The sequence below is a fragment of the Pholis gunnellus genome, assembly GCF_910591455.1.
Source record: "Pholis gunnellus genome assembly, chromosome: 18".
Classification (NCBI taxonomy): domain Eukaryota; kingdom Metazoa; phylum Chordata; class Actinopteri; order Perciformes; family Pholidae; genus Pholis; species Pholis gunnellus.
This window is the reverse complement of record NC_136545.1, coordinates 1,208,475-1,221,277: the sequence shown is the minus strand read 5'-3', so window position 1 is coordinate 1,221,277 and position 12,803 is coordinate 1,208,475. Positions and strand designations below refer to the sequence as shown.

The following is a 12,803-nucleotide window of genomic DNA, read 5'->3' as shown; positions in this document are numbered from 1 at the left end:
CAAATGACCACAATCCTCTGCTGACTGTGAAGGACCACAGCACAAGCATCCCAGTCTAGGTCAAGATATCTGTCTCTGGACCAAAGTGTTGGACAGACAGACTGACAGGGCGACAAACCAACCAATATCATCATCATCATCATCATCATCATCATCATCATCATCATCAGCAGCAGCAGCAGCAGCAGCAGCAGAGAGACACAAGGGTCAAAGAAAAGACGAAAGGTGAGTGGAGTTCTCAGGGTTTTTGAATCCATATTTCCCTCTGAGCCGCTGAGTGAAAACGGCAGAGAGGCCGAGCTGCATGTCAAGTTAACCAGCGGGTCTGTGTCTGTCACACAGTGTGGGTTCTCTCTGCCCTTCACAGACCACAGTCTGAGGTCATTCAGTCGACTCGCAATCAAATAATCCACAGACAGATTGTGGCGTTTGCATTAGTCCTTCTCAATTTGTCCAGTCTTTCTTCTCATTTTCTCATGAACTAAACCTCTCTCTTTGCATCCTCGTCTTTCTGTTTTGACCCTTTCTTTTTGACCCCTCGGCCTTGCACTGACGATGATGCATTTCAACAAGTTCATCCTTAAGAGCCAGTGAGTGCAAGTGTCATGTACAAAAAAAAAGATTCAAGATTTTAAATTCCATCCAAATTTGTTTGCCATCAACAAATTTCTCTAAATGATGTGCAGCTCATATTGTCCCATGGTGGTGGACGGGATGTGTCCTCTCTGTGTTCACTCTTAGAACCTGACAAACACTTTTTCTGTCAGATGTCTGTGTAGAAAAAATAGAAAAAGGATGCTCTTTAAAACTTGAGATTTTCTTTGAAAACATCAAATTTAGACGTTTTCTTCAGGATGAAAGTAATCCACTGATTGTTGTCTGTCTGTGTGGTCACAGCACAAACACAAGAAGGATCATGGATCAGAATGTGAAGAAATATCAGAGGCGGCTGATGTTTATTCTACAGCCGAGTGACTCAGTGGCAACAATGAGACTCAAATGACATCCATCCCAAATATAAACACAGAAAAACAAAAGAGGTGGTTTGGTTTTTTGGTTGTAATAACTTTGGTGATGCCTTCACTTTCCCTCTAAAACCATCATCTGGTCAAAACTTCAATTTGTTCGATACTTTGGGTTATGACTAAATTCCTCCAAAACTAAAGACAGCCTCAGCCTCAGCTGTACTTTGCATTTCACGCTACTAAATATTAGTATGCTAACTAGCTAAAGTAAGCTGGTTAACATGGTAACCATTTGTACCTGCTTAATATTAGCATGTTAGCATTCTGACGTTATCATCTTCTAGGTCAGGGGTGGCCAACCAGTCAGAGACCAAGAGCCACATTTTTTACTGTGTTACCGCAAAGAGCCACATCATACACATGGGCACACATGAACATCACCCTATCCCTTCCTCTCACACACACATACCTTTGCTCAGCCAGATTTATTGTAAATGTCACACACCAATATGATAATGACAGAAATGGACTCCTAAGACCACAGGCCAGTCATTTTCAACAATGAACATTGTGTGCACTGTCTCACACAGACAAACTCTCAGTTCAACCAAGTCCACAAACAAAAATATAATAATTTACAATAGTGTTTTTCTTTTACTATGCATGTTACTTAGTGGGACTTCTGGCATTCCTTGCCTTGAACAATCCTCTTCAAATCTGGCTTGTATTCCGTTGTTGCCACTCGAAGCAATTCTTTCACATGGGTGTCAGTCAGAACAGATCGATGCTATGATTTCACGTGTTTCAGGGTAGAAAACACAGACTCGCAGACGTATGTTGACCCAAACATTGACAGTATCTTAAGCGCAGCCCGTTTGACATTGGGGTATTTTTTCATTGACACACTTTTCCAGAACTCAATGGTCCCGTCCCTTAAAGCAGGTTTGAGTTGGTCCTCCTCACAAAGATCGATCATCTCCAACTCAGCCGCATCCTCATCTGTGACTAGCGGGGCTTTCAAACAGTCCGTCTCGGCGTTAAATGGGTCGACGAGGAACGTAATCTGTGGCCGCACATGCGCGTTTGACGAAAATACCGTATTTAACTCAAGCGAAGCGAACACGAACATTAAAAAAACACAAATACAAACTTCGATATGAACGTAAGAGCCGCATGAAACCGGGCAAAGAGCCGCATGCGGCTCGGGAGCCGCGGGTTGGCCACCCCTGTTCTAGGTCAAACCGCTCCGACCAACAAATGATACGGAAATGCAAAATTAATCAAACTGGCAGCGCTGCAAATTTTCTTAGAACCAACGGCAGGGATCCGGAGCGGCGTCGGCCGTTCTCTCTGATATAAATAGTCGCATAGCTTAGCTACTGTAAGCTATTTTATCGAGTTTCCTTCCACTGAAATGCTCTGAGTGAATATCTCTCTGCATGGTTAGCAGTTAGGCAGTGTATGTGTCCAGGGATTTTATTGTGAAAGGTAGAACAGAAGGAGTGGATCTGGTCTACGAAAATCGATCTCGCGTTTTCATAATATTCACGTTCTGTGTAAAAGTAGTCATGACAACAAATAGTGAAAACAAACATATACTGCCGTGCAAATTAATCACGAGGAAAAGTAAGTTGCCACAGGAATTCTTTTTGGTGCAGATCCATCATGTACAAATCTAATTGGGACACTGGGCTGCAGTGGATAGAGGAGAGACCAGCATGTTGTTAATATGAAGAAAAAAAAATCCACAATTTGACATTCCTTAAAACCTTTTTTTCATTGACTTAGTAAAGTATTCCTGATGGCGCCTATGAGTACACTATCATATTCTGAAACTAATAAGCAGCATGACATGTCTAGATAAGACGTGCAGGCCAAAAGCCTCTTACTAGAGAGTAGAAACTCATCGTTTTGTCCGTCTAATGTTTTCTGCTTCCCCTCTTTTTCCATTTTCCCTCTTGGTCTAGAAAAATCGTCTTCATTCTCCCTTCCTGCCATCTCCCTTTCTCCTATAATCCTTCATTGTTTTCCCTCTAAGTCCCCCTCCCTCCCTCCCTCCCTCCCTCCCTTTTCTCTTGTTTCCTGCAAGTTCTTACTGATGAAAAATCTCTGTATCGTTCTCTAAGTCATTAGAGCTGACAAAAACCTCTGCCTCCGTTCCTTCTGTAAGTCATTAGGACTGACACAATCTCTCGTTTCATGATGAAACTTCAGTGGCTGTTTTGTCCGGTGTTCGGAGGCCTAAAGCGCTTGCGGGCCGGTCGGTCCCCGAGGTAACAAAGCTTAAAAGCCTGGGTGTGAAAGCCTTCAGCTGGAGCCCCCGACTGTCAGAGGTTACCATTTAGCATCAGCGGGGGACTCGCCAATATGTCACACAGAGCTTTTACTGCAGAACGCTCAGAGAGTTGCCGTGTACACCAGAGCTGTGATCAAGTGGAAAAAGTGTTGTCTTAAACATTCTGTTAGTGAGTCCTTTGTGCCTTTTTGAGTCAACAACAGACATTTATGTTATACAGTATTTTGGTTCACACAGCTCCGCAACCATGGCGTGCTACCGATGTGGCTCTATGGATCGGTCATGGTCAGTCCTTCACTTTGGTCCGGACAGAAATATTTCAGCAACTATCGGATAGATTTCCATGAAATCCATCCACAGGACGGATCCAAATGACGTTTGGGATCCCCTGACTTTTCCTCGAGCCCCACCAAGAGGCTCACGTTAGTAGTTTTTAGCAAAATTTCGCAACAGATGAATAGACTGCTGCGATATTTGGTCCACAAATTGATGTCCCCCTTAGGATGAATAGTAATAGAGAGCTGCATGGATGAGTTCTAAAACTCGGAAAGTAGTTCACATGTTTGCACTTCCGGTTTTGTTTGTTTGGCCAGAGAACTGGTGAGATGCTAATTTACGGGTCGGCCTGCATGTCATCCTTGTAGCTGTCGAGGTCCTCTGACCTTGCACCATCATCGGGTCAAATTTTGAATACGTCCAGTTCTTTGGCTGTTGATACTATATGAAATACCAGCGTATCTAATACACTCACAAGAAAAAATACAATAGAAAGTGTGAAAAAGTAGACAGAGGTTCGTGGGTTTTCCCGAACCTCCAGGTTGGAAACCGCTTCCTTAGAGTCAGAATCCATGTCTGACCGAACAGAGTCCAAGAGAATAAATGTCTATCTTACCTCTCGACTCCGTCCTGGGAGTAGTAAATGCCGTAGGTCTGCACGATTCCTCCGGTCTCCTCCGGGGGGCGCCAGCTGAGTCGGACAAATCGACTGGACACTAGGACAGGGACCAGGTCGCGGGGGGCAGAGGGGAGGGCAACGCCCGGGCTGGGGGACACTGGTGGGGGATCAGAGGAGGAGGAGTAGTAAGTCAAGGGGGTGCCAGAAGGAGCAGGAGGAGGGCGAGGAGCAGGAGGAGGTGTGTGGGCAGGTCTATACTGAGTGGACGTGGCCTCTGTTTACGGGTTCATCCAGGGGAGAGGGAGGGAGGGAGGGAGGGAGGGAAGGGAGGGAGGGGGGAGAAGCAGGGACGAGGAGGTGGAGGCGGAGGGGGGAGGTGCGGGAGGCAGAGCAAAAGAAAAACAAAAAGGAGCAAATGACGGATGAGATGTGCAGATAAGGAGACATGGAAGAGACAAGAAGGAAGAAAAGGAGGAAGAAGAGCGGTAAAGAAGATCACAGGCAAGAAAAAGAAGCGGCAGAGCATCTGAAGACTTTAGTCATCAATCAGCAGATATCAATCACCTGAACGTAAACACCGCTGCCTCCTCACATTTATTCAAAACTCAGAACAATGTGAGGATCTGATGAAGGGCCTTGCTGGATTCATTGAAACATTGAAATATGTAGTTCAAAATAAGGATTTTCTTTCCTTTGAGAAGTTGATATATGGGGTCTTGGAAAGACTGCTTTTATAGACTCATTTAAATTCATTCCTAAATAAGTTAAAGCACAAATGACAGACATATTTTCCCTGAATATGTAAATGTTTTTCTAGCACTTAAGAATGAAAATGAAAACAAAATGAACATCTTTGATCTTGACACGCCCGTTGATCCGCTTTATGCTTGCTTACATTATGCCATAGTTTTGTTGTGGATCACCTTTCATATTCAATATCATGGTAATTTCAGTATCAGCAGGACTGTGCTTCAATTCCAATGTGAGAAATGTTAAACAACATTTAAGATTTTAACAGATTTCTACAAACTTCTTGTTCTTGAGCCGCCGACCCCGACTAGAAAGTGTTTTGATTGACATTCATTTTGACCAATGGTAAAACATTGCTGTGGCGCTAAGCCGCTGCTTAGCGACCTTTCCTTCCACGGACCTCTGTAAGAACCGCTTTGACAGATGCCACTGACACTGATGGAACCAATAAGAGTGGAACTTTGAAGGAACCTCGTAAGACAGCCGGAAAGGTGTAGGTCTGTCTCAATAACGAGAACGTCAACTTCCAACTTGGAAAGTTAAACCCAACGGTCCAAACTTGCAAGAATGCGTGACTCGCAACTGGGACAACAGCATCCATGATGACACCAACCAACAAATGTTTACACCTGTTTCCATCACTGTAATGTGTGTTTGCAACAACAATGAATGTGTGTGGTGGTGAGATCTAGACATATATGGAGGCACGCAGAGCTATAGCTACTAAATAAAACATCCGATGAACCAGTTCTGCAGCAACAAATCTCAAATTATCATTATCATTATCAAAATGCTCATGTTCAAAATGCTATAGAGAAGTCAGTATAAAACCATAGACCATAGTCATTGTAACCCATTGGTTTGTGAACTGCCGTTTTGAAGCCTCCAGTTTGGCGATTTCGCTAGATCTTGGATTATGGCCGTCAACATGGTTTTTTTGCAGCCAATGAACAGAAATCACCATATTTGGAATGCGGAGGACTGACGTAGAGACGCCCTATACAGCGACCTGTCAATCACAGTAGCCCCGCCCCTAAAGCATCCCCTGCTTTATGGTCTGTTTGACTCTAAATGGACCATCATGTACTAAATGAACATCATGCTGTATTGAAGAAGACTTGAAACTAGAGATTGAGACCATAAACTCATGTTTACAATGTTTACTGAGGTAATAAATCAAGAGAGAAGTAGAGTCATTTTCTCATAGACTTCTATACAACCAGAGGAGTCGCCCCCTCCTGGTCATTAGAGAGAATACAAGGTTTGAAAAACATTGGACATTCAAAGGCATTTGTTGTTGACAAATTGCCCGCATATTTGACCCTAATACATATAAAAATTGCACGACTATATTTGGTGAACTATTGTGGTTGTAGTATAAAAATTGTGAGGGTTTGGCTCGTGTTTCCTGCTGGTAGAAAAGGAATGTATGTTGGGATCCTTGTATAACAGTCTGTATGAAAGTTTCTCCTAATTCTTTCTGCGTTTTCCAGTGAAGGACCAGCAGCACACGTCCACTTCCACTCGTTACATGCGTATGTTCTTTTCTAGATAGATAGACACAGTTAGGTTTAAGCAACAAAACGACTTAGCGTTTAGGAGAAGATCGTTGTTTGAGTTAAAATAATCATGGTAACTACAGAATGCAAGTTACGTCACAAAAACATCAACATTGACTTTTGGTTCCATGTGAGGAACAAAACAGTGGCCTCCTGCCTGAAAGATGGATGGTTGCTGGACCCCTGTGTGTGCTTTTTACTTCCTCGTTCATGATTACGTGGATGACACACAAAACCATTTTGTGGGATATCAACGAATTACTGCGCAATTTTTTCCATATGTATATTTCATACGAATGCTGAAGTAAGCTCCCGTAATGTCCTCGATAAAACTTGCCGAGGAAAACTGCTTCGTGGATGAATAAGCACACGGGTCGGGGATTCGACGACCTTCACGAGTCCACGTGAACTGAGGTGAACGCAGATTGAGAAAAAGGCCTGGAGTTCCTCTGGAGATGAGTGTGATGAGTGTGATCAACAGTAGTTCTTCTTTTGAAGTTGCCACTAATTATACAACTACAGAGAACAGTCCCCAAGGCAGGAAAAATAGCAATGATCAATGTAACACACACACACACACACACACAGCTGATGAGGTGTCTTACGTATTAGTGTTGAACTGATGATGGGGGGGGTTATATAAAGATGTCGTCATTCAACAAAAATAATGAGTCCCAACTGAAAACTGATGATCTGAAACCAAACTGGCAGTGTCCTCAACTCCTCCACTTGTCTCCTCTCCATCATAAACCGAGAAAAATCCAATCTGTCCCTGGGGTCAAAGGTTGTGACTCTCCACAGGGTCTAAATGCCTCCGACATGTCTGTACACGTCAATAAAACTTCATTGAACACACACACACACACACACACATTTCACACTATAAGACATGGTGAAAAGAAAGACAGAGGAGGAGAAGGAGGGATAAATAAGAGAAAAAAGAGGATGAGAGGGAGGAAGAAAAAGAGGATGAGAGGGAGGAAGAAAAAGAGGAGATGGAGGAGAGAAACAAGAGGATGTGGCGGGAAATAAAGAGAGGACCAGAATGAAGAAAAATAAGACAGAGGAGGAAATGTAGAAAGTGAAAGAAGAAAGAGGGGAAGGAAATGAGGGGAGGAGAGAAAAAGAGCAAACAATACAAGAAAAGAAAGAGGAGGAAAGGCGAGGAGGCGAAGGGAATGAACAGTGGGAGGAACTGTAGGAAAAAAAGAAAGGTAGATGGAAACAGAGGGGGTGTTAACACACCTCCGTTCGTCTCAGTGAGATGACATTTCGGGGTGTGAAGGGCGGATTTGTTCCTGCTCGGTGACCCAGCCCCAAAAGCCGAGCCGGCGCTGAGCAGTAAAGCGTCACTCTGCCGAAAATAGACGGGTAGGCTAAATAATAGAGTCAGACACCACAGAAAGAGAGCTGGAAAACAATCTGAATAAGTACTGAAAATAACACTGCAGTCTGCCAGACGGCCGATGATACCGGTGTGCACGCTCACGCACACACACACTCACACAAACACAAAGCCTCCATGTTTTGTTTTTTTCTATCACTCTGTCCATTTTCTACAAGCTGTTCTGCATTTATATTGTTTCTGCTGCCTGAATGATCTTTAGGGGAGTTTGGTTTCAGCTCTGAGGTTTCTACCACAAATGTGTTTTGTGTGTGTGTGTGTGTGTGTGTGTGTGTGTGTGTGTGTGTGTGTGTGTGTGTGTGTGTGTGTGTGTGTAGGTGTGTGTGTGTGTGTGTGTGTGTGTCTGCGTGTGTGTTATATAAAAAAAATAAATGCACTGGAAATTATAACTGATACATAAATAGACACTTTGATTGTCATAACCAAGGTTAGGTGTAAACAGCAGTTTTTTAAATGAACACGTAACGTGATAGCCTCAAACATTCATATACAGTATATCAAATTATTATCTGTGTTACCTGTGGGTGGGGTGCTTGTCCACACATTTTTTCATTTGCCTGTTAACTGTTATATGTCAGTGCCGACAAACTAAACACAGTGTTAACACAGGTCTGTGTGCAGTAGTCTGTAGTCCGTTTAAGGTCAAGAAAACAAAAAGGCACATTGTGCTGGTTAATGACAATGTATTGCCTGTACTCAAAATATGACTGTAGTTGGGGACCACGGTGTGGCATACTGTGGCAAATATTGACATAACATAGTTAGACCTCTGGTTGATACAATATTTAGAGCGACATCGAAAAAACATAAGCGATTGGCATTTTGATATCATTAGTGATATATATCCTCATATCGCCCAGTCCTACTATCTAATCCGCTACTGCTGTCGCTGCTGCGTTCTGCTTCCACGGCTGTTGCTAACTGCTACTGCTTCACGTTTACACCTGCTACTTCAGTTGACTGCTGCGCTGCAGTCAACTGCTGGTGATATCTGCTACCACTGCTGCTACCTGCTGCTGCTGCTGCTGATTATAAAGACAAATAGCAGCGTCTCATTAGCTTCTGTTGTACAAATGAAAAACTAAAATCAAATACAACTTAACTTTTGCTCACACTGCAAGGGTTTATACCAACTCATAGTCTACTCTCTTTAGTGCTAATGCAGTATAGCATTCAGGAGGACCTCCGATATTTCAAACAAGTACAGACAAGATCTCTTTTGCTCATTTTTCTGATAAATATTCTCCCCCCCTCTCCCTCACTCTCACTCTCTTTTTTAACCTCTATTTATGCAGAAGAAGACTGCTGAGCTCATTCACTCGCTTCAGCTTCACTCTGCTTCACATTCATACTGCCTCTCCCCCTCACTCTCTCTCTTTCTCTGCACTCAATTTCAGGGCTCATTTCAGCCAGCTGCCGTTAAAAATGTCTGTAACACACACACACACACACACACACACACACACACACTTCTCTCTGCCCTCTAGTTTTAAATTCCTTTAAAATGGATACTTATTCCTGTAAATCTCCACCACTGGGGCTGTGGGTGTCTGAGTCAAATCTCTAGAATCTTGAGTGTGTATGGGTGTGTGTGCACAGTTTGACCGAATTTAATGGATGGAAGTTGAATTAAGGCACGTAGAAAAAACATATACTAGAGGTTAGAATACACAACACTTTAATGAGATAGCGTCTTCTTTTGACATTTAGGGTACATTTATATATATATATGTATATATATATATATATATATATATATATATATATATATATATATATATACATATATATATCCTTTCTGCCGTAGAACTTCATTGTCATCTACAAGCTACTAAAACCACATCAATGAACCTAACTGTTGCCCTGTGTTACATTACCATGAGCCCACACGTTACAATGTATTTTGACTCACTAGATCATCAAATGTGAATAAACCCTCAGCTGAAAATAGTCCTTAACAAATGCTTTATATCCTCCAGTGTGTTTATAAAAACACCAGTGCTCAGCTGTTTTAGGCAATCAGTTACCCGTTATGAAGAACAAAGCACTATATTTGTGGGGATTTTTAAGGATTTAAATCTGCGTAGGGAAGTCAATGTATTAAGAGAAGGACAAACCAGGCAGCAACCTCTGCTTCTGACACTACGGAACGCATTAAACCTGCATTCTCTCTACTGACTCTTCTGGTTGTATAGAAGTCTATGAGTAAATGACTCTACTTCTTACTTGATTTATTCCCTCAGTAAACATTGTAAACATGAGTTTATTGTTCTTTAATACAGCATGATGTTTATTTAGTAAATGATGGTCCATTTAGAGTCAAATAGAAAATCAAACAGAGTATGTTTTAGGGCGGGGCTACTGTGATTGACAGGTCACTACCACAGCGTTGTCCAGACTGGGAGTTGTCTGCGTTTTTTACTTAGAACTTTAACCCTTTCATAGTGGGTTTTATTCTTACATTTTGTAAAAATGACTTACTCAGTGTTTTGTTGTATTTAATCCCATCTCTTCTGGTCGCCAAAAAACAAGATGGCGACGGACAAAATGTCAGACTCGAGTTTCAAAACTGTAGTCCACAAACCAAAGGGTGACGTCACGTCTACGTCCATTTCCTTCTTACATTCTAGGGGACTAAGGCATAACGCATAGTTGTTTTTTGTGCCAGCATCACATTTGTAGTGTGGGCCAAAAGATATCCCAGTAAACAGAATTCAAATGATGATAATCAAGCTACTATGAATAATCGGACACCTTCTTGCGCCTTTCAGTAGAAATCCAAATTGCGGAATTCATCCAAAAGAGTTTTACAAAGGCCAACTTAAACCTGTCTCTAAAAGCTGCACTGCATCTCAGGCTGGCTGATGGGATGTTTCTAACTTGTATCGAGCTTGCTCAGAATCAAGTCGCCCAATCTCAAAGAGTCATTTTACATTTATATTTCAACACATGTTAAAGAAACAAGACCAAACATATAAATGAGACAGCTTTGGAGTTGTTGGTGGGAGGTTTGTTTTTCTTGAGAGACTAAAAGACTAAACTAAAACTTTCCCTACTTTAAGGCAGAAACAACAAGATGAGCCTATATGTTGGACTGTGAGGCATGGGGTGTGTAGTGTCGTCTGATTTGTGGTGAAAGCTCTGTGTGTGCCTGTGAATGTAAATTGCCCATGACAGTGTGTGTGTTTCTACCTTTGTAATAATTCACTGTGAAAGCTGAGAGTGTGTGTACATTGGCTGAACCTGAAGGCCATGTGTGTGTTTTCAGTAAAAGCTCTGTGTTACAGTCAGTAATTCCAGGAGTTTTTAGTGCAATGTGGCATTTTCTGTGTCTGAAGCCCTGGAGGTTTTTTACTGTGAAAGCAGGAAACACAGCTCACACCCCGAACTCTGAGACCCTCATCAGTGCCAAAAAAGCCAAGCCCACACCGCGGTGACCTTGGAGGGCTGAGCTAACAGCATGATCAGCCTGTAATAATCACTGGTTCTTTGAGTGTAGACCACCGAGTGCTGTTAACGTTCATCACAACATAACACACCACAGGTCCAAAGTACCAGTCTGAAAAAGTCAAAGTTAGTGTATCGTCAGCAAAGAAAGGAAACTGTCTCCTAAAATATACATCTATATACAACTTAGATGCAACAGCAAGGTCTCAAATGAATCATACTGAAAAAAAAATTAAATTCCAATGTATATTGTTTTCCTACAATTTCAGCCTGTGAGAACTAAAGTATGAATATTTGTATTTTTAAGGCAACACAAAACACCACCGTTGCCAGTGAACACAAGAAATAGAAAGTTATGTTTACTTCAAAATGCACCTGGCATAACCATTTCTTAAAATATATAAATAGATCAATAAAGTTGGACGTATAACATCACAGTAGTATTTGTCCTGTATCTAACTAACAGCCCCCTGGCTTAAATAGACCTCAATGCAATACCTTTCTTAAATTGGAGTAATTGTAGTTTTATCAATTTTCCCCAACTTATAAGTGGCTAAAACAATTTCTTGCCATTGTGTGAGTTTGCATTTGCAGCGCTTTGCACATACTTCATATTATGAGCTGATGGGTAGTGAAATGTCATACTGCTGTCTGTATCGTGGTCCTGGTTTAGGGCTTAGCATCGTCCATCAGGGGTCACTTTCAGGTGTTATCACACACAGCAGTCATCTCATTGAAAGGTCAAAGTTTTAACTGACTGCATTTGAATGTAGCGGCGAGGAGATCAGAGGTAACGCTGCTAAGTCTCTCCACTGGTCACCTATGTCCTACGTAAGCTGACCTCACAGAGACTAATGCTGGGAATCCGCCATGTTTTTGTCTTTCAAAATGGTCACCGTTACAGATTAGAGACTGAGCCGTTTGCACTGAGGCTAGCGCTAGTAATCATTATAATTATATGAACAGTAGTAGTTCAGAAAGAGTGAATACGTGTATTAATAATAAATCATATGAAGGATTTTTGCTGCTTAGTGTCCCAGAGCGTAACGTGAAAACAGATTCATGCTTTATCTCACTTCCTTTCATGTTTTTTTTTTTTTTTTTGCCTCAGATTCTCCCTATCTCCGCTTTCTACCAGATGTAAAGCCTTCTTCTCTTATCTCACTCTACATTTTCATACCTCATGTTTTGAATGTTTTCAAACTACAAAATCATGGACTGACAGCGTAAGATAAAATAAAATGAATCATAGCAGGAAGTTTGAGTTTCTTGTGGATTTTGACAAACTTTTACAGGAAAGTTAAATTTGTCTTGTGACACAGAGACTATTTTGGAATGTGTATGTTTGTCACCAGGGGTTGCAAACTGGACTTGAAGATGGATTTTCATATCATAATGTGAGCATCTTTTGTGTGGAACGGACATAAAAAGCAGCTTAATTGCCTCCCCTTTAGATCTATTGTTTGGAGCATTGTGGTTCCCTGGA

General features: G+C 41.9%; 1 protein-coding gene across 1 annotated transcript in view; it reads right to left on the bottom strand.

Annotated features, from left to right (window-relative positions):
• Positions 1-12,803, bottom strand: part of dcc (DCC netrin 1 receptor) — a gene marked incomplete at both ends in the record, with an annotated part of 277,106 nt that overhangs the window by 119,930 nt on the left and 144,373 nt on the right. The window contains one exon of the mRNA XM_079178564.1: positions 4,154-4,313. Coding sequence (XP_079034690.1) covers positions 4,154-4,313 — 160 coding nt within the window. The remainder of the gene's footprint in view (positions 1-4,153; positions 4,314-12,803) is intronic.